The 27,355-nt window shown below is 46.1% G+C and overlaps 1 protein-coding gene across 2 annotated transcripts in view; it reads right to left on the bottom strand.

The window, feature by feature from the left end:
• Positions 1-1,239: 1,239 nt before the first annotated feature.
• TMEM178B (transmembrane protein 178B) overlaps positions 1,240-27,355 on the bottom strand; it is a 458,207-nt gene continuing 432,091 nt past the window's right edge. For both annotated transcript variants that reach the window (XM_053254775.1, XM_053254774.1), the window contains one exon: positions 1,240-7,741. In XM_053254775.1, the coding sequence (XP_053110750.1) occupies positions 7,491-7,741 (251 nt within the window). In that variant the 3' untranslated portion in view covers positions 1,240-7,490. The remainder of the gene's footprint in view (positions 7,742-27,355) is intronic.

Here is a 27,355-nt window from a genome sequence, read left to right as displayed (position 1 = left end):
CATGTGTGCAGACAACTGTACGTATGCACAACGTACTGTTGGAATAGGGTGTTGTTGATGAAAACCATCGATGCACATAAAAGAATGCAGACAGTTTCCCAATGATAAATATTATAACTGACCTGTATTGCTTAGCCCAGATCAATGGTTATCTCTTTGTTCAGTATGCTGACACAGAGACAGCACCTGTTCAGAAGTTCTACAATCTTGATCCAAAATCAGTTAAATGCCAATCAGTTGATCTTCTACGATAATCATTCATTGGTGTTCATTCAAGACAAAAGACAGCCATTTACTGACTATCATGTTTGTGTAAGCACTTGGTAAACTGTCTGTCTGTACTGTCTTGCCAAGTGGCGAGGAAATATTTATTGCCTGCCCACCCACCCACCCACCCCAGATTCAAGTACATAAATGTGGTACAAATTCTCCCGACCATTTGACAGGGTGATACAAAAAACCAGAGTACCAAGTGGTTTACATACACGCTCTGAGAAATTGCTACTTTGTAAATCATAACTTTATTTTAAACATTTTTCAATATAATTTTCATTATAATGTTGATATAATTTATCATTCTTCAATATAGATTCCTACCTCAGTGTACCAAACAACAACAACAACAAAAACCTCCATTAAATCAAGAAAATCATTTTTTTAAAAACCAATTTGGGAATCCTCAGCTAAAACAAAATAACTTAATCAGCATAGAAGTAGCATCTATCGCTTGTGTTCAACCATTGTCTGACTCAAAACTCCAGATCTAAATGGCCCGCACATTTTGAAATTCTTTAAGATCTATAGTTTTGAAAGTGAAGTCCATAGCTTCATTACCATCTGTATATTCTTTTTTTTTAAAGAGGAGGGGCTGCTCCTGAATGTCAAATTGGGGTCCCTCAACTATACAGAATTAGGGCATATCTATACCAGGGACTTAAAAGACCTACTGTATATTAGTTACAAAGTCATTCTTTCTCCCAAGGAAACAGTGAATACAGTAGTTATGTGAGGAGAGCTAAACAGAGTTGGCAGCACTCTCGACAAACTACGATTCCTAGAAGAAGCCATGATGACAGAAAAACTGGCATTAAGTCTGTACCACAGAGTGAGCTTCAGTGAGGAAATCTTCAAATGACTCTCTAGAGCAGGCATCCCCAAACTGCGGCCCTCCAGATGTTGCTGAACTACAACTTCCAGCATACCTAGCCACAAAAAATTGTGTCTAGGGATGCTGGGAGTTGTAGTTCAGCAACATCTGGAGGGCTGCAGTTTGGGGATGCCTGCTCTAGAGTCATTACGAATATCCCAGCACTGAACTAGAGTAAATGGGTTCAGTCCTGATCATTCCTCTCTAACGACCTGAAATAGACCGATAAGGCAATTTTGATAATTTTGATTTGATAGTGGAATACTGTCCAAATGGTCATGGTGGTGGTGGGGTTGGGAATCAGACGTTCATCACAAAACACATTTTGAAACTTACAATGCTCCTTCAGGCTTTTGCCTGCCGATCTGTGTATGGATTTCAAACTACTCTAGACAACCACAAACCGCATTCTTCAGAAATCTACATATATACATCTATGTACATATATACACATACACAAATACACCGATGAGCTTGGTTTACTATTGTGATATTTCAGTTATAATATATGCCTGTTTTGGCTGCCCTTACCAGTGCCCAACAGTAGGTGGAGACCTAGTGCAAGACTTTTTATGGGGCAGCCGCTGAATGAAAAGAATGTGCTTCCCCAGCACATTGCTCTGGAATCCACACTTCTGCTGCTCATCCATTGCAGGGAGTGAAGGAAAGACAGAAGCTATACAGAGGCAAAGCAGGGGGTCCCAACAGCAGTGGGCCCCAGGACCAGTGTGAGGATGCCTGGCTGGGTAGCAGCAGCCACCTGAGCTGGGAGAGCCAATGTTCTCTGAGAGCTCAATCAGGCGAAGCGCCTGGTAAGAATGGAACACGCCCCACTGGGGCTCAACAAGCCAGAGTTGCCAAAGCTTATCGTTTTGTTTCTCATCTTGATACTATATATATTCTAATTTTGTTTGACATTGGATTGGATGTAATTGATTTATGCTTTAATATTGTTAGGACTGTTAGCTGCTTGGGTACCCTGCTTTGATGTTGAAGGGCAAGATGATGATGATGATGATGATGATGATAGAAACCAAAAAGCCTAGATACTCTAGCACAGGGCTGCTCAGCTTCGGCCCTCCTGCAGATGTTGGCCTACAATTCCCATAACTCTCTAACAGGGATTCCCAGATGTTGTCGACTACAACTCCCACAACCCCCAAGCAAAAGCCATTGCAGCTGGGTGTTCTGGGAGTGGTAGTCAACAACATCTGGGAATCCCTGTGAGAGGGAACACTGATCCCTAGCTATTGGCCACTGTGGCTGGGGATCATGGGAGTTGTAGTTCAAAAACAGCTGGGGGGAGCCTAAATTGAGCAGGTGTGCAGTCTAGCACAGGTGTGGAGGTACAGAGAAACCTTTTAGCTATGCATCGATGGTGCCAAATTGACTAATGCAGGCCCTGGTCACTGTGGCTCCTTGAAGTCCATAGTTTTCATGAATGTTAAATGGGACTGAACACCCCAGATCAGAGATATGCCAAGTCCCAGCCCACAAATAACAACTATCACACATTCACACCAGGGGTGGAGCTGTAATTGTGCACATGGGTTCCAAGAACCTGTGTGTAACTGCTGGCAGGGCCGCTGTGTGGCGCCCCTCCTCCACGGCTGCTGGTGCAGACATCTGGTGGTGCCCCTTCCCCCATTTGGCAGCGGTGGTTCCACTGACAGCTCAGCCTGGGGGAGGCTGCCCTTCTCCCACCACTGAGTGGGCCGCTGCGCATGCGTGGTTGGCAGGGCACTCGGCTGCCTTGCTGACCACTCAAATGCCCGCCATGCATGTGCAGTGGACTGCTGAGTGATGGGGGCAAGGCAGCTTACCCCGGCAAGTGGGCTGCTCTACCAAGGAGGCTGTTGTGTGTGGGGCGGAGATAGAAGGGGCGTGGGGGTGTGTGGCACAGGGGGGCGCACCAGGGGTGCACCAGGCCACCCAAACATAGACCACCTATGCCCTTCCTATGACACTGATTCGCACAAGCAGATTGCACTTCTGTGAATTGGCTTTGGCAAAAAAATGTATTGATTCCACCAGCGTATTGAGGAAATCAAATAAGAGGTTTGGTGGATGTGCAGAATGACAGACTCCGTTTAGAAGAATCATACAGGCACCAGATGTTATTGTATAATGTGTACTGCTAAATTAAATGCTATTCTCAGTGCATGTGTGCATCTGCACACACACACACACACACACACACACACACACACACACACACACACACACACCTTATAATATTTGAGAGTAATTTACATCACTTCAGCAGGAGCAATCTTTAAAAGTCCCTTGGTTTTTACTACTTCATATCAGAACAGAGAGACGCAAATTTGTAAAAGATCAAATGACAAATCCACGAAGAAAGACACTAAAGTGATGGAAATTGCACTGGAAAAAAGATAGTAATGGTTCAAATTAGGTGTCTGCGATTCCTAGAGGCTCCCAAGAGCTATAAATAATTCAGCTCATCCAAACTACAGACACTCTAAAGGCTTGTTGTAGAGGATTCCAGCTTTTCCTCCCGCACACCCTCTATTGCCACACAACATCGATTTGATGAAAGTGCAGCTTTATATCATAAGCCAGATAAAACCAGCTTCTTATTACTCCACAGTATAGTCTTTATTGCTAGTTGAGACCTTCTGGCAAGAGGAAAAAGTAGCAAAATTATGTTAAAGGGAATTTGCTGTCATCAAGCTTACACTATTTTTTTTGCTAAAAAGCCTTCCACCAACTCACAAAACCTGATTCCAGTGTAATGTAGCACCTCAATCCAAAACCCTACTCAAATCCCTTGATATGCATACATAAATGCTGCATGTGCGAAGGAATGGAAAGGATTCACACTCAGGAACAGCAGAGATGCACAAGCGTAATGGAGATTGCAACTCTAGGCACTCTTACTGGAGGCAAGTCCTATGACATAAAATGGAATTTACTTCCAAGTAAATGTGCATACCATTGCATTGCACACCTCCTTGGTTCTATAGAGTTTTACACAGGAGCGAGTCCTTCTGATTTCCACAGAATGTTCTATTAATGCCGGTCCACACCTCAGCACTCTTCACTTCAATACTTGCATTTAAACCTGAACCATCATGGATCTAACCCAGGGCTGCACAACCTTTGCTCTTGAGCTGTTGTTGGATTACAACTCTCATCATGCCCAGCCACAGTGGCCAATAATCAGGAATGATGGGAGTCCAACAGAGATCTTAAGCTATGCAGCCCTGATCTAACCCGGCAGAAAGAATCATATCACGTGATGTCACCTCAGGCATAATGCTGTTCAATGGAGTCAGTTCATACATGCAGCTGTGCATGATCAAACACTGGGCAACCATGGGATGAGAAATCAAGTAATATACAGGCATGGATCAATCAACCCTTAGGATCGCAATCAGTGTATAGACACTAGCCACATTTGCAGGTAAAGTAGAACGCAGGTCCAAAGGAGCCGTGGTTCCGCTCCCCCCGACCCCACACCTGCTCTCCTCCCTCTATTCTGGTTGGCGTTAGCGTAGCTTGAGCTTCTGCACTGGCACATAACGCAGGCTGTGTAAAACCTTGAGTTGGAGTGGTGAAACTCACTACAACTTGATGGTACAAATTGCAGTTCGAACCTCAGGTTGCTCTCCAAACGGAACCAGAGTTCCAGGGGCCAGGCCTGCATTCAGACATAACGGTCTGCTAACCTCTGGCCCTTTTAACTCTGGTTTTGTGTTACATGTGAATGTGGTCACTATTTGTTTACATTGTTAAAGGATTCCCTACCACAGAGTGACTCTGGGACATCGTATATGTAATGTTTGAATCACTTCTCTCACAACATACAAATAAAGAGGTAAGCACATGCACATGTATTCCTTTTAGGAACTGAGCATGCAGTCTTTGTTGTCTCTGTCTATTCCTCCATCCTGCTTTGCTCTCAAAACGTTTTGTCATACCAAATGCATCCTACATATTCCTCATGCTGGCCAAGATACATGTATTCTACCTTTCTTTCTAGCTGAGTGGGGAAACATGGTCATTTCTCATCTCCACCCTCCGCCATTTTCTTGAAGTGAATAAACACACAATCCACATTGGATATTAATGAATGACTTCATGTTGCTTTGCTCTGCTGTGATTATGTATTTATTCTGTTTTTAATTGGGTGTAATGTTTGAAATGGATTTTACTGTATTTTGTTTCATGCTGAACCTGCCTTGAGGTTCTTTTGGACCCAAAGGCGGTGGTGTAAATTGAAACTATAAAACAAACAAAAAAGCAAATGACTCTGTTTTAGTTGGCATCCTCTCTGTAGTGTACCCAGCCTAATGGGTAATCCAACTCCAGTTAATCAAAAGTCAAAGAGGAAAAGCCTTTTTTGACCTTTGGCCAGATGATTTTACATTCTTTGTCTGAGAATGAATTGTGTATTACATACTGGATAGGATTGCTGGGCTGATGTGATGTGCAGGGAGGGATGGGGGAACAGTGCAGTCACTCTCAAAGTGAGAAAGGTCTGGGCACACAGACTCACCTTTACAGAAATCCCAAAATGAAGTACCAGAGCAGGGCTAGGCAACCTTGGCTCTCCAGTTATGGCCGATCTACAACTCCCATAACACCCAGCTGCTCAAGGTTGCCTATTCCTGCACTAGAATCATTTGGTGCCTCAGTAAGATCATACTAGTTAACTTGTTCAAAATACGGGGGGGGGGGGCTGTTTTATATGCCACACATTTTTCTTTATAGATTTATAAAAGGAATTTTGTTCTGGTTGACATGTTGCTCATTTCATTATGTATTTGACCATCATCCAGGAGACTGTCTATCCTTGGAAATTTGGCATGAATGACTGGAGGGATTAGGCACTGAATAGAGGCAGGGAAGTGGGGAGGGGGGAAGGAAACCAGAAGATGGGAAGAAAAATAGGCAGATTGCGGTGGGGGGGAGAGCGAGAGAGCAAGAGAGGAAGAGAGAGAGAGAGTCCCAGCTGCAGAGTCACAACCACATCATAGAAGCTTTGAACTTATGGGGAATGGATTTTCATTCTCTGCCTCGAAACCCTCTGCTCCATATGCATGGAGAGATCCCCCCCGTGCAAGGAGATATTTAATGAAACAGAGTCATTTCTGATGACATAGTCTGAGACATCTTATTTTGATGTACATGGACATAACAAGAGGCATCACTTATCCCTTATTACTTATACTCCTTCCGAATGTCTTGCTTCTCCTTCGCAATGGCTTTTACCCCGTTGTCTAGAACGGACAAAATGGCAACAGCAACAACCACAGAATCCCCACCCAAACTCCTGCACAATCCACCCGCAAGGATCAACCAATCACCAAGGCATTCTCCCCACACCCCACTACCCACAATGCCTTCTGTCCAACAGGCACCACTTCCTGCTCTTCTACGGCGGGGGAAAATACACTTAGGACAATCCAGCCAATGAGACTGACCATCTCAGAACAGATGCCTTTCCTTATATATCCAGTTTTGTTGCCTCAAAGTCACATACACAGCGAGGATGGTTTGGTAGCGAACTCACACCGCAATGTTTGGATTGGTTTTCATTTTTTTAAAAAGGGGAGGGGGGAGTTATACACACACATATCACAGCATTGTGGTGAGGCTCCTTTCTGTGTCTGGGCCAGCAGTTCAGCCTCTTCATTAAGCCTGGGTGTAAGGCAGCTGGAAGTTTAAAATGGCATCACTGGAGCATCCGCCGAAGCGTCCTTGTTTGCAGCTCTGTTGAGTCAGATCCTTGATTAATGTTGTTGCTGATTAAAGTTTAGCAAGGAAAGGAAACCTTCTAAAAAGTTCTCTTTCATTCCCTTATTTTTCAGAGAAAGATAACAGGCAGGACTTGTTTTTTAAAAAGAGAAGAGTGTGCAGAAAGGGGATTCTGAAGATGGCCTCGAGGAGGTTACATTTTAGAGAGGTAACTCACATGTTTGATTCCCCCCCCCTTTGTTTGTTGTTTGTGTTTCCCCAATTTGCAACAGATGAGTTTGTATTGTTTAGCTTCCTGTGGACTCAGTATCACATACACCAATACATCCCTTTTCCCCTCCCCACCACATCCCCACCCAACTGGCAGTAGACAGATGCGACAATATGTTCACTTGGGATGCTGAAGATTTTTTAAGAACTAGGATGGAAGAACAATGCTGCAGAAAAGGTATTCCCACCTCCAGGAGAAAGAACAAGAGCAACACAAAGTCTGTGGAGATGTAGGCGCCATACTGGACTCCACTCTACCTTGGCACTGGCATCCGTTTGAGATCTATATAGAATATATGTTTATGTATATATATAATATGTATATTTATAGATTTGTTTGTATTTATTTTTAGCACACTGTCCCATTCTCAGGTCTTGATTTGGGGCAGTTGGTCCTGGGGACAGGTTGGACGGAAGGGGCCAAGGTGCAGAAGAAGCCGGAGATCAGAGTGAGACCCAAGCCCCCCCACGCACAAAACATCGACCAGCCGTAGCCGTGGCTGATGTCGTCGGGAAGTCCGTACAGATAGCGGGGGTATCGGGAGAGCTCGAAGTTGATTCCAGCCACACATGTGCACAGTGAAATGATGCAGAAGGTTCCTGGAGAAGGAGAAGGAGAGAAACAAAAAGGGGAAAGGGGAGAATGAAGAAGGGTTAGATTTATAAATTGCTTTCCCAATGCATGAAATGGAATGACTGGGTGCAATTTAGAGCCAGCAACTCAACAGCACACGTGTGTGTGAACACAACCCCCCACTTTTTAAAGATTGTGAGCCCTTTGGGAACAGGGAACTATTTTCTTAAACCTGCTGTTACATGAGCCAGCTGGCGTGGTCAATACTCTCTCGGTGGACAAATGCTTGCTGTGATTTTTGACAAGTTCTATACTCCTAGAGATGGAAAATGGGTGATAATATTGCATTACTTTCAGCTTTCAGTATTTTATCATACATTTATTGTCCTGACCATCTGGCCTGTGGTAGTCAAATCTGCAGTGGTGTTTTAAAAGCTTTAAAAAGTTTTTCAAAACAGAGACTGCCATAAAAGTTTATCGATGTTGCCAGAGGAATAGAAATGAAGATTGGTAGGAATGTCCTCCAAAAATTACTACATGAAGAGTACAACAATTTGTTCATTGTTACCTCAACCCTACCCTAACCCCTTTCTCTATGCAAAAATGACTGCAATTTTACTTTAATCTTTTGGGGGTAGGTATAAAGAGGGGGTGACAACACACAGAAAGCTGTAAATGCAACAATGCTATCACCTATTTTCAAAGTTGATAAAAATCGTATTTGTTTTTTAAGAAATAGGATTTTAAAATTTTAAATAGGATTTTTAAAATTTTAATTAGATTCAAATTATTTTTAAAACAGAATTATTTTTTTAAAAGGGCCTAGGTCATAGATATCATCATGAATATTACTCATAATTTCTAATTATGAAATTAGAAATTTTAATCTTTTATTGGTTGTTTTTATTGTCTTGTAAACCGCCCAGAGAACTTGTGTTTGGGGCAGTATAAAAATATGTTAGATAGATAGATAGATAGATAGATAGATAGATAGATAGATAGATAGATAGATAGATAGATCTATCTTATGGACATATTAACAGTAGTATATGGAGTTGAGAGATAACAGACCTGATAAATCTTATTCTGCAGATGGTGTACATGTAGCACACATACAGTCAAGCTCTTGCCCCCCTCTCTCAAAGTGAAAAGACAAAAGGCTCCTTCACCCCACCACACATAGCCGTGTTTGGTGGGGCAAGGGGGAGGAAGTCCCACCCCTTGCCATGTCACTCATCCCTGCACCCCGATGCTCATGGGTCCCTCAGGTCTGAAGAGTGGGAAAGCCCTCTCCATGATGGATTGATCCACCCTTGCAATCATAGGTCCGCTTGCCATCACAGAGATGGCTTTTCCTGCTTCAGACAATCCCCGTTGGACCTGTGAGCAGCATCAGGGTGCGGGGATGAGTGATGTGGTGGGGGTGGGACTTCCTCCCGCTTCACTCCGTCGCTCATGGGTACAACTGTCTGAAGGAGGCTACAGAAGGTCAGTGAATGAACAGAGGATTTTGGATGGAGCAGATCTGAGTGAGGAGGAATCTGGATATAAATGCAAGGGATAGGGGAGGGAAATAGAAAGTGAACCCCAAAGTGAACAGAATATAGTCATGCAGTCCTGAGGAAACCTTTTCCAAGTGTATCCTCCATTGTAGGAGTGAAACACCTCTCATGGCAGCAGGCCATAAAAGAAAACCCATTTGAGAATATTTTCATGAGGTTCCTGCACCTGTGTGTGTGAAAATGCAAACAGTGCAGTAAAGAAAGGCAAGGCCTGGTTGCCCAAATGAAACAGCGTTATGAAAAGTGCTTCTATGAAGATAATAGAGAAATAACCATCCCATTTTTGATGAAAATTAATGTGGAAAAAAAATCAGAATAATTGCTTTATAATGTAGTGTGTACCTATCTTCTAAAAATGAAACCCACATTTATCTCTGAATAGGCATTAAGGTTATATTAGACAACAAGAATGTACTTTTACTAGAAAATGATGATTAAATAGAATCTTCCTGACTAGTAATTTAAATTATGATTCAAATCATTAAAATTGAGTCCTTCAGTGAAGCAATTTAAATCATGATTTTAATCAATTGAATTTAAATCAAATCAACCCTGCCTATTTCCCATCTCTAAAGGGGTAGGTGCTGCCAAAAATCACCATGAACATTTGTCCCCTGATATGGTAAGGTAAAGTGTGCTGTCAAGTCGATTTCTACTCCTGGCGCCCACAGAGCCCTGTGGTTTTCTTTGGTAGAATACAGGAGAGGTTTACCATTGCCTCCTCCTGTGCAGTATGGCATGATGCCTCTCAGCATCTTCCTGTATCGCTGCTGCCCGATATAGTACAAGCGGGGATTTGAACCAGCAAGCTTCTGCTTATTAGTCAAGCATTTCCCTAGTACTGATGGCCAAAACATGTAGGCATGGCTCATGACCCAGACTGTCACAGTCCCTACTCCCTCTAGCAACTCTGAGTCAGATGCTGAGGAGGCAGAACCAGCACCTGTCCCAGCCCTGCACCTTTAACCAAGCCCACTATAGAGGCAGGCAATCTCTCTCTCTCTCTCTCTCTCTCTCTCTCTCTCTCTCTCTCTCTCTCTAACACACACACACACACACACACACACACACACACACACACACACACACACCTGTTATCTGCATGCCAGCAACAAGCTTGGCAGGAGCAGATAGAGTGGAGAAGGAGTGTCCAACTTCAGAAGGCTGCTTCTGTTCCCCAGGAAAGAAGGTGGAGCCCAATAGGGTAGCCTGGGCTCAGTAGGAATGCAGTCTGCTTCTGGTTGATGCTGAATCATCCCCCAAAGATCAATGATATCAACAAGGCAATCAGCTGGTGTTTATGACTGACATATAAAGAGTGCACCAGAGCAGTGAGAGAGAACTTCCCAAGTGAACTGTGCAGTGGAGAAATGGCCAGTTTCGATGCCTTCCTCTTCCTCTGTGGAACCCAGAAATATGTCCTCGAAGGCTGCGAAACACTCAGGGACATAATTTTGGTGGCACAGAGGGCTTTCCTTGGGGAAAGGGGCACCATCAACAATTGCCACTCCCCACTGCACCAGTGCAATTAGTTGGGGAGTTCTGTTATGTTCTCTTGCTGCACCTGTGCACCCTTGCTCCATAGGTCAGGTACTAACTCTACTTATCTGTTATCTGCAGGCTTGAGCAATCACACAATCTATAAGTGAGCAAACAACTTATTTAAAAGAAAGAAAATTGAAAGTTGAATGTTGGGCTATTGTGGCATATGTCTCACCTTTTAATCAGATGAATGGGTAAAGAAATGGAGTAGGAGGGAAGTAGAAATGGATAGATTTTGCAAAATCCGTCCTGCCCAGCAACAAAAATGACATCTAGTTTGCAATATTTCTGCCCGCACATATTTGTTTTGTGGTGAGGGGCAGTGAGGAACATGGCTGCTCTTTCAGTTAGTTCGATTTTCAGTATAATGACATGAATCCTTAGATGTTAATAATAGTCCTTAGCATTTGCACAGCACATTTGGGTGTTCAAAGGACTTAATGTGTGGCTGCAGCCATCCTGGATGGTGAATATGATTATCACCATGTTCCAGGTGGGGGTGCAGAGGCCAAATGAGAGCAGTCCAAGCCAAAGCTAACCTCTTCCGCTGCCATTATACTCGTCTACTGTAACATACAAGTGCTACATTGGACATGCCATTTTTATCCTAGAGAGCAGAAGAGAGGGAGGCAGTGATGTCCCTTCACTCCTAGAGGGATTTGGACAATCACTGCCAAGTTGCAGCATAGAGAGCATGTCTGGCTCTCAGAGAGTGACACAGTACAGCATTGGTCCCCAACCTGGGTTCTTCCAGATTTTGCTGAACTACAACTTCCACCATCCCAAGCTACAGCTGGGTATGATGGGAGTTGCAGTTCAGCAACATCTGGAGGAACCCAGGCTGGGAACCTCTGCAATGGAGGGAGACAAGGCAGCTGTGGCTTCTTCTATCCAGTTCCAATCCCCTGTGGGAACAAGCACGACTCTCGTCCCCCACCCCCCAGAAGTGGAGGGGAAAACTGGTTCTACAGAAGGTCAAGGAAGAAGGATGCAGTCGGGCAGTTCACGCCATCATAATTAGGGTAGGAGCATAGGAATATAGGAAGCTGCCTTCTACTAAGTCAGACCATTGGTCCATCTAGCTCAGTCTTGTCTACACAGACTGGCAGTGGCTTCTCCAAGGTTGAAGGCAGGAAGCTCTCTCAGCCCTCTCTTGGAAGTGCCAGGGAGCGAACTTGGAACCTTCCACATGCAAGCATGTAGGTGCTCTTCCCAGAGCGATCCCATCCCCTAAGGGGAATATCTTACAATGCTCACACATGTAGTTTCCCATTCAAATGCAAACCAGGGTGGACCATGCTTAGCAATGGGTCATGCTTGCTACCAAATTCATGCTCGCTACCACAAGAACAGCTCTCCTCTCCAAGATAGGAGAAGCCTCCTACCCTGTTTTGGGAGCTGTACATACTCCTGATATTTGATCATGTGTTCGATAAATGCAAGGTTGGAGGTGGGGGACCTGCTCATCTGTCAAGACCCAGATCCAACCTTGGATGCTCAAAATGCGCATGCCCTACCCAGATTCTATCCCCAGAATGAGATAGGAAATAGGAGGAAAAACTCTCCTACCCAGCTGGTGCTTGACAGATGAGCAAGCTCCTCAACACCGACCTTGCTTTTATCTAACACACAATCAGATATCAGGAGCACACACAGCTCCCAAATTAGGACAGGAAGCTTCTCCTATCCTATTAATTAAAGTGATAACAGCCCTCGTATCTTTCATTGTTGTGGAGTTTCATAGGAACGAACATACCAAGTCAGACCCTTGGTCCATCTAGCTCAGTGTTGCCTACACAGACTGGCAGCAGCTCTCCAAGGTTGCAGCAGGAGTTTCTCTCAGCCCTATCTTGGAGATGCCAGGGAGGGAACTTGGAACCTTCTGCATGCAAGCATGTAGGTGCTCTTCCCAGAGCAGTCCCATCCCCTAAGGGGAATATCTCCTATTCAAATGCAAACCAGGCTTCTCCCCTGCTTAACAAAGGGGAGAATTCATGCTTGCTTCTACAAGACCAGCTCTTCTTTCTGAAGGACCTGGCTTAGAAAGCCTTGGCTGGTGACTAGCTGGGTTGGGCAATTCATTGGGTGCGTGCAGGGAGCCATAGCTCAGGGGTAAAGTATCTGTTTAGCATGCAGAAGGATGCAGGCAGTGTTCCCTCTAACAGGGATCCCCAGATGTTGTTGACTACAGCTCCCAGAACCCACAAGCAAAAGCTATTGTAGCTGGGGATTCTGGGAGCTGTAGTCAACAACATCTGGGAATCTCTGTTAGAGTGAACCCTGGTTGCAGGTTCACCCTCTAAGAGTATTTCTGGGAACGGCTGGAATCCATTCCTCCTGAAACCCTGGAGAGCCATTGCCAGTCAACAGAGACAATACTAGATGGACCAAGGGTCTTCACTAGAAGGCAGTTTCTTATGTTCATGGATGGATCCCTCATCCCAGTCTCCACCCCTGAACATACTTGTGCCCTGCCTACTTGGGTATTGTCTCCTCCACACCACAAGCTTGACATGTCAACAGAAAGTAGAGCTAATATTAAGAGTGGGCATAACTGGAAATGGACAGATGTCAGAGCTTTTGATAGGGAAAGTACAGAATATATATCACTTCCTGTTCCTTTTATCAGGTATTGGTCCTTCATTGACAATGAGTGAAGATCTCTTTCTTCCCTGGACTTTAACAGGCTAGCTGTTTACTCTCCTGCCTTCCAAAAATATCACCGTTTTCTGGAATATTTTAATTTTTACTTCTGATCCACCATTGCCAGTGAAATAGCAGGTCAACACAGATATGATTCATATTTCAGGCTTCATTAGGAAAGAAGATGTTTAGATTAGTAGTTAAAGGTCTGGCTCCAGGCTCTAGTGATTGCGGTTCAAATCCTTGGTCTGTCCCCCAGCGGTCTGTGTTATGTCGGTTTTGCTGTAATAAATCCATTTGTCTTTGAGTCCACTCCTAAATGATAAAATGAGCCCTCCCCCCACCACCACTCCAAAGGAGCTGAGGCTGGGATTCCTTTCAGTTCAAATTTCCCCAAGGATTTCAGTATGTCTAGGGTGGAAGCAGACTGGTAACAGAAGCTAAGAAGCTAGCATCACTCTAGCCTAAGCATATACAGAAATCAACAAAGAGAGTCTGTATGTCTTGTTGGGCTTTGTCCTTACATGCTCCCAGTCCCAAACATACTAGGACTGGGCAGATGTTACAACAGGGTCCTCAACCACACATACAGAGCCTACAAATGTAGGGACTTTTTAGAATTATGTTGAATAGGTGTAGGTGGGGACATGGTCAGCAGATATGAGCCAGCTAGTAGCAGCTGGTACAGGTAGGACGGGTTAAACAAGTTGCAGGTGGTTCATGCCCACTCTCTTCTCCCTGTCTGCCACACTCTGCCTTGTTTCACCTGTTACAGGATTAACCCTTGGTGGACAGGGCAGGAAGAGAAGGGTGGGAATGGACAACAGATCTGGCTCATTTAGCACCTCCTGTGTCCCATACTGACTGATACTGGATCCAGATCCCCCCAATATGCATTCAGTATACTGAATTAGAACATGTGCATAGACTGATTGTGTGGCAGCATGCCTGTGACTCTCCCAATTGGGAGAGGAAAGACACAGTTCAGAAAATGAGACAGGATGGGAAAACTCTAGTGACCTCATGCTGCCAGGACAACCCCACCCCCACCCCCCATATCAGGGAAACCAGGTTAACCAGGGCCAGCACCTCAGTCATGAGCCAAGGACTCAGCTCGGCCGTCCTTCTCTAACTTGGAGAAGTCCTTTAGCAACCTGACAGTCCAAGTAGAGATTCTCTCAGTGACCCTGAAGCCAATCGTAACAAAATTGGGCAAGGCCTCATTAAATTACAGAGCTGTCCCTGGGGAAGGGGTCGAGTGAATCCGCTCTATCTGCACAGCAGCAATCTAAACTGGTAAACTCCCAGAATCCCCAAGCAAAAGCCATTGCAGCAATTTTTTAAAAAAATTGGTCATGGCGGCGCCCCCCATGTGACCAGAAAAGATGGCGCCCAGGGCACGTGCCCCCCTGCCCCCCCTATAGTTACACCTCTGGGTCCAATGTATTGTCTGAACTGGCCCATTGAGAGAGGGCTAGCTGAGGTTTAGACTGGAGAACAGTGAGTTTCTAGCCTACCCTTACAATATAATGTTCATGACTATGTCTCTGTGGCTCTTCAGTACAACTGAGATTCCTTTTTAATTTAATATTTACTTTAACTTTGGATCCATTTACAACCTTCCTTCACCTTTTGAAATAGGACAGGTATATAATCTAACTGCCCTGTCCAATACATGTTTACTCAATAATAAGTCCCACTGAGTTCAATTAGGCTTACCTTTGGGTAAGTGTGGACAGGCTACCAGCTAATGAAATAAGTCTCTCTGCTGGCCTCAGCCTGTGCTGGATAAATTGTGCTGTCTGAAGATCATAGGGAAGCAAATTAGCCGCCGTCCGACTGCCCCACCCTCCCGCACAAACACACACACACACGAGAGAAGCAAAGCAAATGAAATATAAACCTCAGAGTGGGTAAAATGCTACTTGACGTTCCAATAATAAATTAAAAGTTTCCCAGCTTTCTAAGGGAGTCTTTATTTTGTTGCATCCTTCCCATACTTCTCTGAAGCAAAAACATATGGCTTAGCTTTATAATACAAAGCTTGTTCCAAAAGTGTTCTATCATTTTTACTTTGATCAGTGTCTTATTCTTAGATTTATTTCCTTTTTTATTGAACTGTATGTATAACTGTGATAGGCATTTTATTTATTTATTTATTTATTTTTACATGTATATCTCGCTCTTCCTCCAAGGAGCCCAGAGCGGTGTACTACATACTTGAGTTTCTCCTCACAACAACCCTGTGAAGTAGGTTAGGCTGAGAGAGAAGTGCCTGGCCCAGAGTCACCCAGCTAGTCCCATGGCTGAATGGGGATTTGAACTCGGGTCTCCCCAGTCCTAGTCCAGCACTCTAACCACTACACCATGCTGGCTCCACATCCCATCTGCAACTAGGATTGAGACTCCTGCCTGAAACCCTGGAGAACCGCAGCCAGTCAGTGTAGACAATACTGTGCTAGATGGACCAATGGTCTGACTCAGTATTCAGCAGCTTCCTGTGTTTCTAATCGGCAAGGAGCTCAGGGCACCATACATGGTTCTCCCTCCTTTTAATCCTCACAACAACCCTGTAAGGTAGTTTAGGCTGAAAGCCAGTGACTGACCCAAATTTCATGGCAAAGCGGCTATTTGAACCTAGGTTACCCAAGTCCCAGTCTAATACTCGAATCACTGCACCACACTGGCTCCCCAACATAGCTTCCTATGTTAAACCAAACTCCAGGTCTCTTCCCTCCCTGTGCCACTGAAGCAGCTGGCCAGAAGAGGGAGCCACAGGTACATCCAACCAGATTTCTATGACTCTTGTGTACCACCAGAACAGGTAGCCAAAGGACAGACTGCAGGTACAGCCAGATATCTGGAGTCCTGGTTGCTCAGTGGTTGGTCAGCTGATCCATTAAACCAATGACATAGCGACATCAACTGTAAACCATCACAGTCTATTCCTGTTCTTGCACACACAGCTGTCTCTTTCGTAAGGAGTGTAGACACATGGCCCTTCCAGCAATACTTGTCCTAATGTAACGGCTGAGCTGATGTGCTGTGGTGTGTGTATGGAGGTGTGTGGGCGTGTGCCCGCTTCATCACCAGTGGAAAAGGATCTACAAGCCAGATTTTTATCTAGGTCTTTCCACTTGCCTAGCACTTGCAAATGACTGGATCCGGTTCGCCTCACAATCCCTTCAATAGGATCGCCTTGGAGAGTAACGGAAATCGCTATTGGGGCGTTGCTAGGTACTTAAAAGATCCAGGCCTCAGGCCCACAGCCTCCTTTTTGATAATTAAAGTCAGTCATAGCCCCCGGCAATCATTATGAATGTGGTTTTTTAAATTTTCTAATATTATAACAGCATGTGCAATATGAAGGCAGAAGCAGCAGAGAGCTAAGTGAGGCTAGGAGCTCTCTGCCCTGCTCTGCACAGGTTCCTCCACTGCTGCACGTCCTTTCTGGATGAGGTCAGAAAGGAGGGAGGCGGCTGAGGCGATTGGGGACTCCATTCCTTGGGGGCCTGTGCTCCAGAATGAAGCCTCTGATTGCTGCATTAAAAAAAAGAAATATTGCCCAACCAATAGCATAGCCAGCATAGCATAGCGTTTAGAGTGTTGGACAAGGACCGGGAAGACCCAAGTTCGAATCCCCATTCAACCATGAAACTCACTTGGTTGACTCTGGGCCAGTCATGTATCTCTCAGCCTAACCTACTTCACAGAGTTGTTGCGAGGACATAAATAAGCATGTACCTCTACATCACTCTGAGCTCTTTGGAGGAACAGTGGGATATAAATGTTTAAACCCCGCCCCCCAAAAAAACACCAATAATAATGTATCCATACAGTGGCTGACATCTCTAGACTATGCTGCTCATGAGCAGTCCCATCAGAATGAATGGGACAAATGTATCTATGACTACCTTTGGTGATGGGGTTGCAGCTCAGTGACAGAGTATCTGCTTTAAATGCAAAAGGTCCCAGGTACAATCCCTGGCATCTCCAGATGGGCTGGTAGGGACTCTGCCTGAAACCCTGGAGAGCTCCTGCCAGTCAGTGTTGAACATACTGAGCTAGATGGACCACTGGTCTAATTCGGCATAGGGAAGCTTCCTGTGTTCCTATGTTGCTTGTGAGCTTTCCAGGCATGGCTGGTGCGCTGATAGGTTAATTTCATATAATGAAACCAGCACGAGGCTGTAGCTCAGTAGTAGAGCATCTTCTTTGGATGCAGAAGGTCCCAGGTTCGATCTCTGACATCTCCAGGTAGGGCTGGGAAAAACTCCTGCCTGAAATCTTGGAGAAGCTGCTGCCAGTCAGTGTAGACTAGGGATTCTCAACGTTGGGTCCCCAGATGTTATTGGACTTCAACTGCCATAATCCCCAACCGAAGGCCACCGGGGTGGGGATTATGGGAGTTGAAGTTGAATAACATCTGGAGACCCAACGTTGAGAATCCCTGGTGTAGACAACACTGAGAAAAGTAGACCAAGGATCTGACTCAATATAAGGCAGCTTCCTATGCCCCATTTATTTATTTATTTATTTCACTTATAAACTGCCCCATCCAGAGGCTCTGGGTGGTGTACAACTTTTAAAAAGACATAAACACACACAATTAAAAGCACAGTACTAAAAACAATATAAAAACAATTCAAAAACAATTCAACACTATGTAAAACCAATTAAACTTTTAAAAAACAACAACACTTTACAAACCTTGGAAGGTCAAGCCAAACAAATAAGTTTTTAGGGCTCTCTTAAAGGCCGACAGCGAGCCTAAACCGCAGATATCTGCCGGGAGTGCATTCCATAGACCAGGAGCAGCTACAGAAAAGGCCCAGTTCCAAGTCGCCACCAGAAGTACCGGTGGTAACTGGAGACGGACCTCTCCAGATGACCTCAACGAGCCAGAGGCATAACTGTAATAGGGCAAGGGGAGACAGTTGTCTGGGGGCCCACTGCCATGGGGGGACGGGACCCTAGAGGCAAGTCACATGACTGACTCCCCCAGCCACGCACCCACCCGGGCTTCCTTCAGTTGTATTCTTCCTCCGAAATTGATGTGAGCGTTAAGACCTGGAGCTACCAGAACAGCATGTCTTTCTCTAGTACCATTCAACGACTTGCATCGTCCACAATTTACAAAACCTTTAAAAAAATAATTTAGGATGATGTTCTATTGTGGCACATAGGCCACTGCAATGAACGATGGGGATCATACCAAAGAAGGCGCTCTCAAAGGAAGATAGGGATGGTCCGGAAGAAAAAAGGTAGTTTGGATTGGAGTGGGGGAGACTCTCCAAAATAGTTTTGGTGCTGGATCAAGGCTTTTGAAAGGGGAAAGGGCTGCAGTTAAGTGGGCGGAGCATCGGCTTTGCACACAGAAGGTCCCAGGTTCAGTCCTTGGCATCTCCAGGTAGGGCTGGGGAAGACTCCTGCTTGGAGCCACTGCCAGGCCATGTGGTAGACACCGAGCTAGGTGGACCAATGTCCAGCCGCTTCCGATGCCACTTGTCCTGCTAATTTCAATGGGATGACTTATAAGTCATTTGGTCTGGCTGCCAGCCAGTGTTCCCTACCCAACTTATTTCTACCCACTCCCCAAAACTGCATGAAGCAACCATCTGAGAAATGTGGACTTGGTCCAAGAGATGCAACAGCCTCATTAGCGTCTTAAATGATTTCCCAGCCTTATCAAATTATTGAAGAATAACAATCCCGCTCCCTCCCTGCGCCACAATGACAAGGCCCATTCTGCAGGAGCAGCTTTGCAGCAGCCTCCTTCTGTGCCTGGATTAAACGCCTCAGCAGCGGCACGAGGCTCTGGAGGGCGCTTTATTGTTCCGCACACACTTGCATAGAATATAAATGATTGTTTAATTACACACTGTAGCCTCATCATCAGCGAACAGACGGGTGCGTGACAGATAGGGTTTAGTTTAAATCGGCCCTTATTTATTTATTAAAATGCCTTGGAAAGAACAGGCAGTCTGATTGGCTCATCCAGAGGCTGTGCTAGGGGGAGAGCATACGTCCTTCTGGATTAGAACTTAATATTCTGGTGTGCGTTTTTAAGTGTGGGGTGGGGGTGGGGAACCCGGAAACTTTTAATATGATGAATTAGGGCCGGTTCACAAAGGTGCCTTAGAAGAGAGCCGTTGTGGATTCTTCTCGACTGAGCGGATGCCCACAGTGGTGCACTGGGAAATCCAGTGTGAGTCGGGCTGCATGAAAACACAGCTGCATCTGTTCCTGTGCTTCTGGCAGCTGGAAAAAGAGTATCTGCCATGGCCCAAATGGCCACTGGATCGCTCTCTGAACGGCTTCAATGGCCCCGGGAATGCTTGTAGGAGCAAGACAGTCACAGAGACATAGGCCGCATCCGCACATATTCGCACATAACGCTCCCCCCACCTGGGGCAGTTACCTGCCTGCATTTGGATGTACTGGCAGGACTCCTCCTGCAATCAGGGAGACTGCAGAGGGGTGGGGAACAGGCTGCCTAGGCTTCCTTTGGGGAAGAGCGGTCTCAGCAGCCAATCACAGCCAGCACAAGGGAGAAGCTTCCTCCCACAACTCTGGTTTCAGCTCAGGGGAACTATTCGGAAGTAACACTTGTAATTTGCAACCTCAGGGAAGAGCGGTGAAACCCACTACAAACTGAAGGTTCAAACTGGAGTTTCAGGAGGGAAACCTCAGGTTGCTTGTGTCCAAACCACAGCTGCATGCATTCGGACATACTGAACAATTCAATTAGGAGAGCAGAGCTGGTCTTGTGGTAGCAAGCATGACTTGTCCCCTTAGCTAAGCAGGGTCTGCCCTGGTTGCATATGAATGGGAGACTACATGTGTGAACACTGTAAGATATTCCCCTTAGGGGATGGAGCCGCCGCTCTGGGAAGAGCAGAAGGTTCCAAGTTCCCTCCCTGGCATCTCCAAGATAGGGCTGAGAGAGATTCCTGCCTGCAACCTTGGAGAAGCCACTGCCAGTTTGTGAAGACAATACTGAGCTAGATGGACCAATGGTCTGATTCAGTATATGGCAGCTTCCTATGTTCCTATCCACAGGCCCCTTCAGCTCCAGTTTCCTTTTACATGTGAATGGGGCCGTAGGAAGCTGCTTTATACTAAGAGCATTGGTCCATCTAGCTCAGTATTATCTACACTGACTGGCAGCAGATCTCCAAAGTTTCAGGCAAAAATTTCATTAGAGTGCTACCAATTATTGGCCTCGGAAAAAATCCTTCTCTCCCTGGCCCATGATCTCTGAATTTGAACTGACCTTCATTATTAGAGAGAAGGACTTAGCTGCAGCTGCCACCACCACAGCAGAAGCAGACACACTTTGAGGACTGTTTGACCTCCTAGCAATGCAGCCAATTCACCCTTTCTCCAAGTTGCATTATAATAGACCTATTTCTAATCTAAAACAGAGATCAGTATCTCTGAATCTGACTTTGGCGTTTCCTTTTAAAGGGAAACGGAAAAGTTGCTGAAATCTGTCAGTTTGACAACCTTGGAGACTGAAGAACTCTATTTATCTACAGAACCCAGAGATAAGGTGGCCCACATCTATTGATGGGCAGGTTCCGGAGCTTTGTAGACTTCCTTCTTTCCCCTTCTCTTCCAAAGAATCCTGTGAAACTTGAAAGCATGCTCATTCATCCCCCAAAATGTTATTTAAGAAAAATGTACTCAAGGAGTCAAACCATGAACTTTTGGGGATAAGTTCTGGTCCAGGTCTAGCAGCTGAAGCTTCAGAACAAGAAAGGTTTGGTAGAACTTATTTATTGATTTTGTACTGCTTGTCTATAGAAATGAATCAATTGGTTCCAATCTGGTGAACCTGGAAAAATTCTAATTCATATTATAACTGCATTACATACATTATTATTACGCATGCTTCTAGCACTTTAAAGAATTCATATGTGATAAGATGATTAATACTGTAATATTTTATAGGAAGCTGCCTTATACTGAGTCAGACCATTGTTCAGCTAGCTCAGTATTGTTTACACTGACTGGCAGGAGCTCTCCAGGGATGATGGGAGTTGTAGTTCAGCAATTTCGGGGGGGGGACAGGTTGGGAACCACTGCTTTAGAAGAAGTAAAATTTGTAAGAGGGTTTCTGTAGGTGAACCTGTGCATTAATGGGCCCGGGGAAGGCAAGAGAGGTGCCTGCCCTCTGCTCCCCGATGACCATAGGCGGATTACTGCATAGGCAATAGAGGCAGTTGCCTAGAGTGGCAAATCTTGAGGGAGCACCAAATCTTGGGGTGGGGGAAAGTTGAATATTTTTTTTAAAAAAACTTTTAAAATTGCCATTGCTTGGCGGCAGCAAGAGCTCCTAGTGGGCCTGCCCGCCTCCCAAATCATGTTGGGCACAGGGCACTGCCTGCCTGGACAGCAGCAGAGGTGGTGAGGGGGAAGATCTCTGTACATGGAGAAAGGCCCAAAATGGGCTGCGTTGGGGGCATGCACTCATTTGGGAGGGTGGAGGGGAGCGGGAAGGAGCTCTCCCTCGCTACTGCTCTGTGCAGCGTACGCTGCTTTAAAGTGAATGGGGGAACATCCCCACCACCACCACAACCCTTCGCACGGCAGCTGCTGCCGTCCCATTCTGCTGGGCAGGCAGAGGCATTTTAATGTAAAAGCGGGGACTTCCCCTCACCACCCCTACCCTCGTGGTGGTGGGGGTGGAAAATCCTTGGCCGCCTATGGGTGGTAAAAGGCTTAATCCGCCCTGGCCGCTGACTACTTTCCTCTGTGGAAGGACAGGTAGTTTGACCAGCAGGCTGGCATGTGAGAGAGACTGAAGCTGCCAATACATCCAAACACTCACACTCAACACTGTATTTCCTTTATAAGCAGTTGTTTATTAAGGCAGAAGGTGCAAGGAACTGGACTGAGAGGGAAGAAACTACAGGCCTCGGACATAAAAATAACATGTTCTTCTAATGCCTATCAACCATCTAAGATGAGGCGGGCAATCTTGGCCCTCCAGCTGTTGTCGAACTACAACTCCCATCATCCACAGCCACAATACACTGTAACTGGGGGTGATGGGAGTTGTAGTTTAACAACAGCTGAAGGGCCTGGTTTGATAGCCCACCCCTGATCTATCACATCCCTGGTTTATTATTATAGTGGCTGATGCAAAGCCAGGCAGCATTAGGAAGGAGAGGGCATTTTCCAAAGTGCATTGACTGCCTTCCATGATTCTGTTGGAGAGACTCCTTTAGTGTTCCCAGGAGAGTACTCACGGCTTGTTTTGGCCTTGAATTGCCACTTACCAGTAAGGAAGCCCTGCGTCAGAGTCACCTCCCGGCAGCCAAAATGCTACCAGGGTTTCTCCTCCTTGAGCCAATCAACACTCTGATGGAAGAGTAGCAAGGAACACAAAGCATTATTGATTTTTCATAGCAATAGCACTTACATTTATATACCGCTCTATGGCTGGAAGCTCTCGGTTTACAATGATTTAGCATATTGCCCCCAACATTCTGGGTACTCATTTTACCGACCTCGGAAGGATGGAAGGCTGAGTCAACCTTAAGCCCCTGGTCAGAATTGAACTTGCAACCTTCTGGTTATAGGGCGGCAGTTTTACCACTGCGCCACCAGGGGCTCATCTCTCTGGAGAGCCGAGGGAGGCATCTTGGCTTGGCCTCGCGCAAAGGGCTGATTCAGGGTTGCTTAACCTTGGGCCCCCAGATGTTGTTGGACGACAACTCCCATCATCCTGAGCCACAAAGGCCATGACTGGGGATGATGGGAGTTGTAGTCCAACAACATCTGGGGGCCCAAGGTTAAGAAACCCTGGGCTGATTCATGGGACTCAAAACTGGCCCTGGCGATGTGATGAGATGAAAGCCCATTGCAGCTGGCCCCACAATTAGGCAGTCTTCTGATTGGTGTGTAGAGGGTGGGGCCGTAGCTCAGTGGTAGAGCATCTGTGTTGCATGAAGAAAGTCCCAGGTTCACCCTCAGTCCCTGGCATCTCCAGGTATGGCTTGGAAAGACTCCTGCCTGAAACCCTGGAGAGCCACTACCAATCAGTGTGTAGACCATACTGAGCTAAAGGGACCAATCCTTTGACTTGGCATAAGGCAGCTTCCTGTGTGGCTATGTAGTACCTATACATTTACCATTGTGAACTGCCCCCAGCAGTATTGTACTAGAGGGGCAGAAGATAGTCAGACAGACAGCTTAGCTGGTTACTGTTTTCAATCTCCAAAGAAGTATGGAAAGAGCGAGACTCCTCATCAGACAGCAAAGCATCCATTTGGCCCATGCAACAAATTAATCAGCAGATCAATGCTTCCTCCATGTGGCCAGCAGTGATGGAGGGGTGTGCACAAGCCATTCTATGCTGAAAGGGTTTGCCTCAAACCGGGCTGGTTTGATAGCTTGATTGAGAACTGAACCAGGGGTGGTCCAGTCCATGATTGAACTGAACCAAGCCCAGTTTGGGCAGACCGTTTGGCATCCAACAGCTGGAGGCAGTGGTGAGAGAAGTAGTTTAAGGATATTTAAGGGCCTTAACCACATGACATGTCTACTGGTGCCCCCACACGCCCCCACCGGTGCAGCCCAAGGATGCACAATCTCTCTTTAGCAAGCCACCTGCATGGTGGCGGCACAGTTCTGGGCTCTGCAGATGTGCAGAAACCACGTAAATGGCCTCCACACATCCATGGAGGCCGGAACTGCAACACTGTGTGGGCGGCTTGCTAAAGAGGGATCACACGTGCTTTGGCTGTGCCAGGAGGGGTGCGGGGTGGTGCTGGCAGCTGTACTGGGCAGGTAAGACCTTTAAACTACTTTTTCTCACCACTGCCCCCCAGCCACCCCTTAGAGGATTCCCCCACCTCTTTACTTGTAAAGGGGAATCCTCACTGGATTCCTCTTTACAAGTATATATAGCCAATTAAACCGCCAAATTGGTTTGGTCAGATGGACCAGACTAGCCGGTCAGTTCGACTGAATTGGTTTGGCAACATGCAGTTCGATTCAACTTTGATCCAAATTCAAACCCAACTGCTATTTTTGGTTTGTGCACACCCCTTACACCCATACAGTGATGTGCACCAGTTGTGGCCAGTGATGAATTCTGATCACTTGTAAATTGTCCCTCTCCCTACCTTCAGTCATCAAACCAAACCAGAGGCAACCATGCCAGAGGTTTGTGTTGTTGTCATCCAAAGGTGGGATTCGTGGGAACCCTCGGTTATGAGACCAAAGCAACTCAAAGTTCCTGGCCACAGCCCCCAATGTTCCTTCTCGGTTTCATGGGCAATAACTCCAGTCAGAAAGCAGCATTGTGTTGTCCAAAGGCCGCCGTTGTTTCTACCCCAAGTTGAAAGTAGGAAGTTCCTCTCTCTTGATGTCCCTGGTTGGCTGCCATGGCTGTCTGTCATAAGAAGAGGGAACCCATGCAACCAGTCCCCTCCCCATCCCCCGCTCTCAGTCTCCCAGACTCCAGATTGGATCATCTGAGAGCACGGCGGGGGTAATGGGGCAAACCACAGGTCCATTGGACCCATGGTTTCTAGTTCTAAAGCATTTCTCATAGCACCACAGTAATCTCTTCTCGACAATAGAGGCATGATGAGACGTTAATAGGTCAGTTAGAACTGTTCAGTTGTTGATGAAGGCTAGTGCCTGTGTAGGCACGTTGTTCAATGGCTCTCACTCAGTATGTGATGTTTTAGTGTCTTAATAAATCTTTTTTTAATTTAACTCTACCTAATTTCTCCAGATAATCTCTTGGGCTGAACGTCTTTACCACCAGAGCATACTCTGCTGTGTGAGGGTTTTAATGTTTCTCCTCACACCCCATGAACAGTACAGAGGGCTTCCTGGGGAAGGGAAGGGGTGTCAAACATTGCCGCTACCTTGATGCACTGGTGCAGTTAGTTGGGAAGTTCTGTTAGGCTGCTCTCTCATTGCACCAATTTATCTTTGCTCTGTATGTCAGCCAGTAATAATATTTCCCCCTAGTCTTCAGGCTAAACACACCCAACTCCTTCAGCCATTACTCACAGAACTGGGGTTCTAGACTCCTCACCATCTTTGTAGTCCTCTTCTGAACCTGTTCCAGTTCATCAACCTCTTTCTTAATAAACTGGAACCGGGTTCAGAGCAGAGTTCCTCCTGTGAGCTCAGGAGTCCTCCGGCCAGCCAACTAGAGCCTGATTGCTTCCTAGGGTCAGGCCTCAGAAGCAGGGGAGAGAGTTTGCTGCACCCGCTTCGTCTTCCTGCTGCAAGTGGTCGTAGGGCTGGTCTCTTTCCAAAGAACCACGACCCTTGTGTCCACTCTTCTGCCTTTTCATCATCGGCCCGCCCGCTTTTAAAGGCTGCCATACTGGCTGGACACCTGGGCTCCACCCACCCTGGCCCCTCCGCCTAGCATTTATTAACCCCTCCTGTCCCACCCAGGTGTCTCCCTCTTCCCTCCCTCCTCCCTCCAATCCCCCCCCCACTCTCCCTGCCCTCATAGTCAGATGGCGCTTGCCATCTGACGTCATTGCTGGGCGCCTGCTGCAGCATCCTGCCCGCTCAAGCTGTGGGCGCCTCCTGCGTCTGGCACAGCTGTGGTGGTGGAGAAGCTGGCTGCTCCTCCAGAGCTGTGATACAATGTCAATGCTCATCGCAATGCCTTCATTGGAGCAGGTGAGTGTTGTGTCCAAGCCGGCCAGACAGTTCCCTCTAATTTTTTTCATCTGTGTACGGAATGAATTTTGTTCTGGATGGCAGTATCAAGGCATGTGTGTGTGTGTGTGTGTGTGTGTGTGTGTGTGTGTGTGTGTGATGTGCATTCAGAGTGGGGCCTTCCTGATTCAACATGAGTGAGATCTAAAATTAACTGAGTGGACATCAAAAACATTGATGGAGAAGAGCTGGTCTTGTGGTAGCAAGCATGACTTGTTCCATTAGCTAAGCAGGGTCCACCCTGGTTGCATATGAATGGGAGACTAAACGTGTGAGCACTGTAAGAGATTCCCCTCAGGGGATAGAGTCACTCTAGGAAGAGCAGAAGGTTTCAAGTTCTCTCCCTGGCTTTGCCAAGATAGGGCTGAGAGGGATTCCTGCCTGCAACCTTGGAGAAGCCGCTGCCAGTCTTTGTAGACAATACTTAGTTTGATGGACCTATGGTCTGACTCAGTATATGGCCGCTTCCTATGTTCCTATTGTATCAATACACACATATGCATGCCTTAGAGGGGACACTGGTTCAGAGAAAATTTGATAAACCTATGCTCTGACTTGGTAGAAAGCAGCTTCAGAAAGATGCTTCCATGTAATCAATAAGAAAAACCCACATGCAGGTATGAGAAAGCTAACTGGGGGGATTATCACATGTGCATTTCCTACAAATTCATAACATGTAATCTCATCATCACTCTCTAGTCCTTACTTGTAATATACATTGGTGTGGAAAATAAGCAATGAATGGGGTGTGAACGAAATGTTTAATAGCTAAAAATTAAGATTAACAGACTTATTTGGTGTAACGTAAGTGAAACTCAAGCAAGCTTTGGTCAATAATGTGGTATGCGCCAGACCTTCAGATCTTGGTACCAAAGTAAAAATGCTGCTCCCTTCTGTGCCTGAAAGCTAGCATTTGCCTGTGATCAACTGACTGTGCAAAGGGTCTAGAGCTGTGTGATGAGCTCCCCCTGCCCCTACTGTGTGTGTCTATCTAGAAGCAGCAAAGCAGAACCGCATGAAAAAAAGAATGTTTGAAGGGTTTCCTTCTGAAGCTGGCTGCAAATGTTTCCATGGCAATAAAAGGCTACAGAATTGCCAATGAATTCTGTCTGAGTTTGCCATTTTCCCCATGCCTCTAACAGCAGTGTGCAAGGCAGAAATTGTAGCCTCTGTATCGCTGCATCT

The sequence above is a fragment of the Hemicordylus capensis genome, chromosome 5 (genome assembly GCF_027244095.1).
Source record: "Hemicordylus capensis ecotype Gifberg chromosome 5, rHemCap1.1.pri, whole genome shotgun sequence".
NCBI lineage: Eukaryota > Metazoa > Chordata > Lepidosauria > Squamata > Cordylidae > Hemicordylus > Hemicordylus capensis.
The sequence above is the reverse complement of the archived record's forward strand: the minus strand, read 5'-3'. Positions and strand labels throughout refer to the sequence as shown.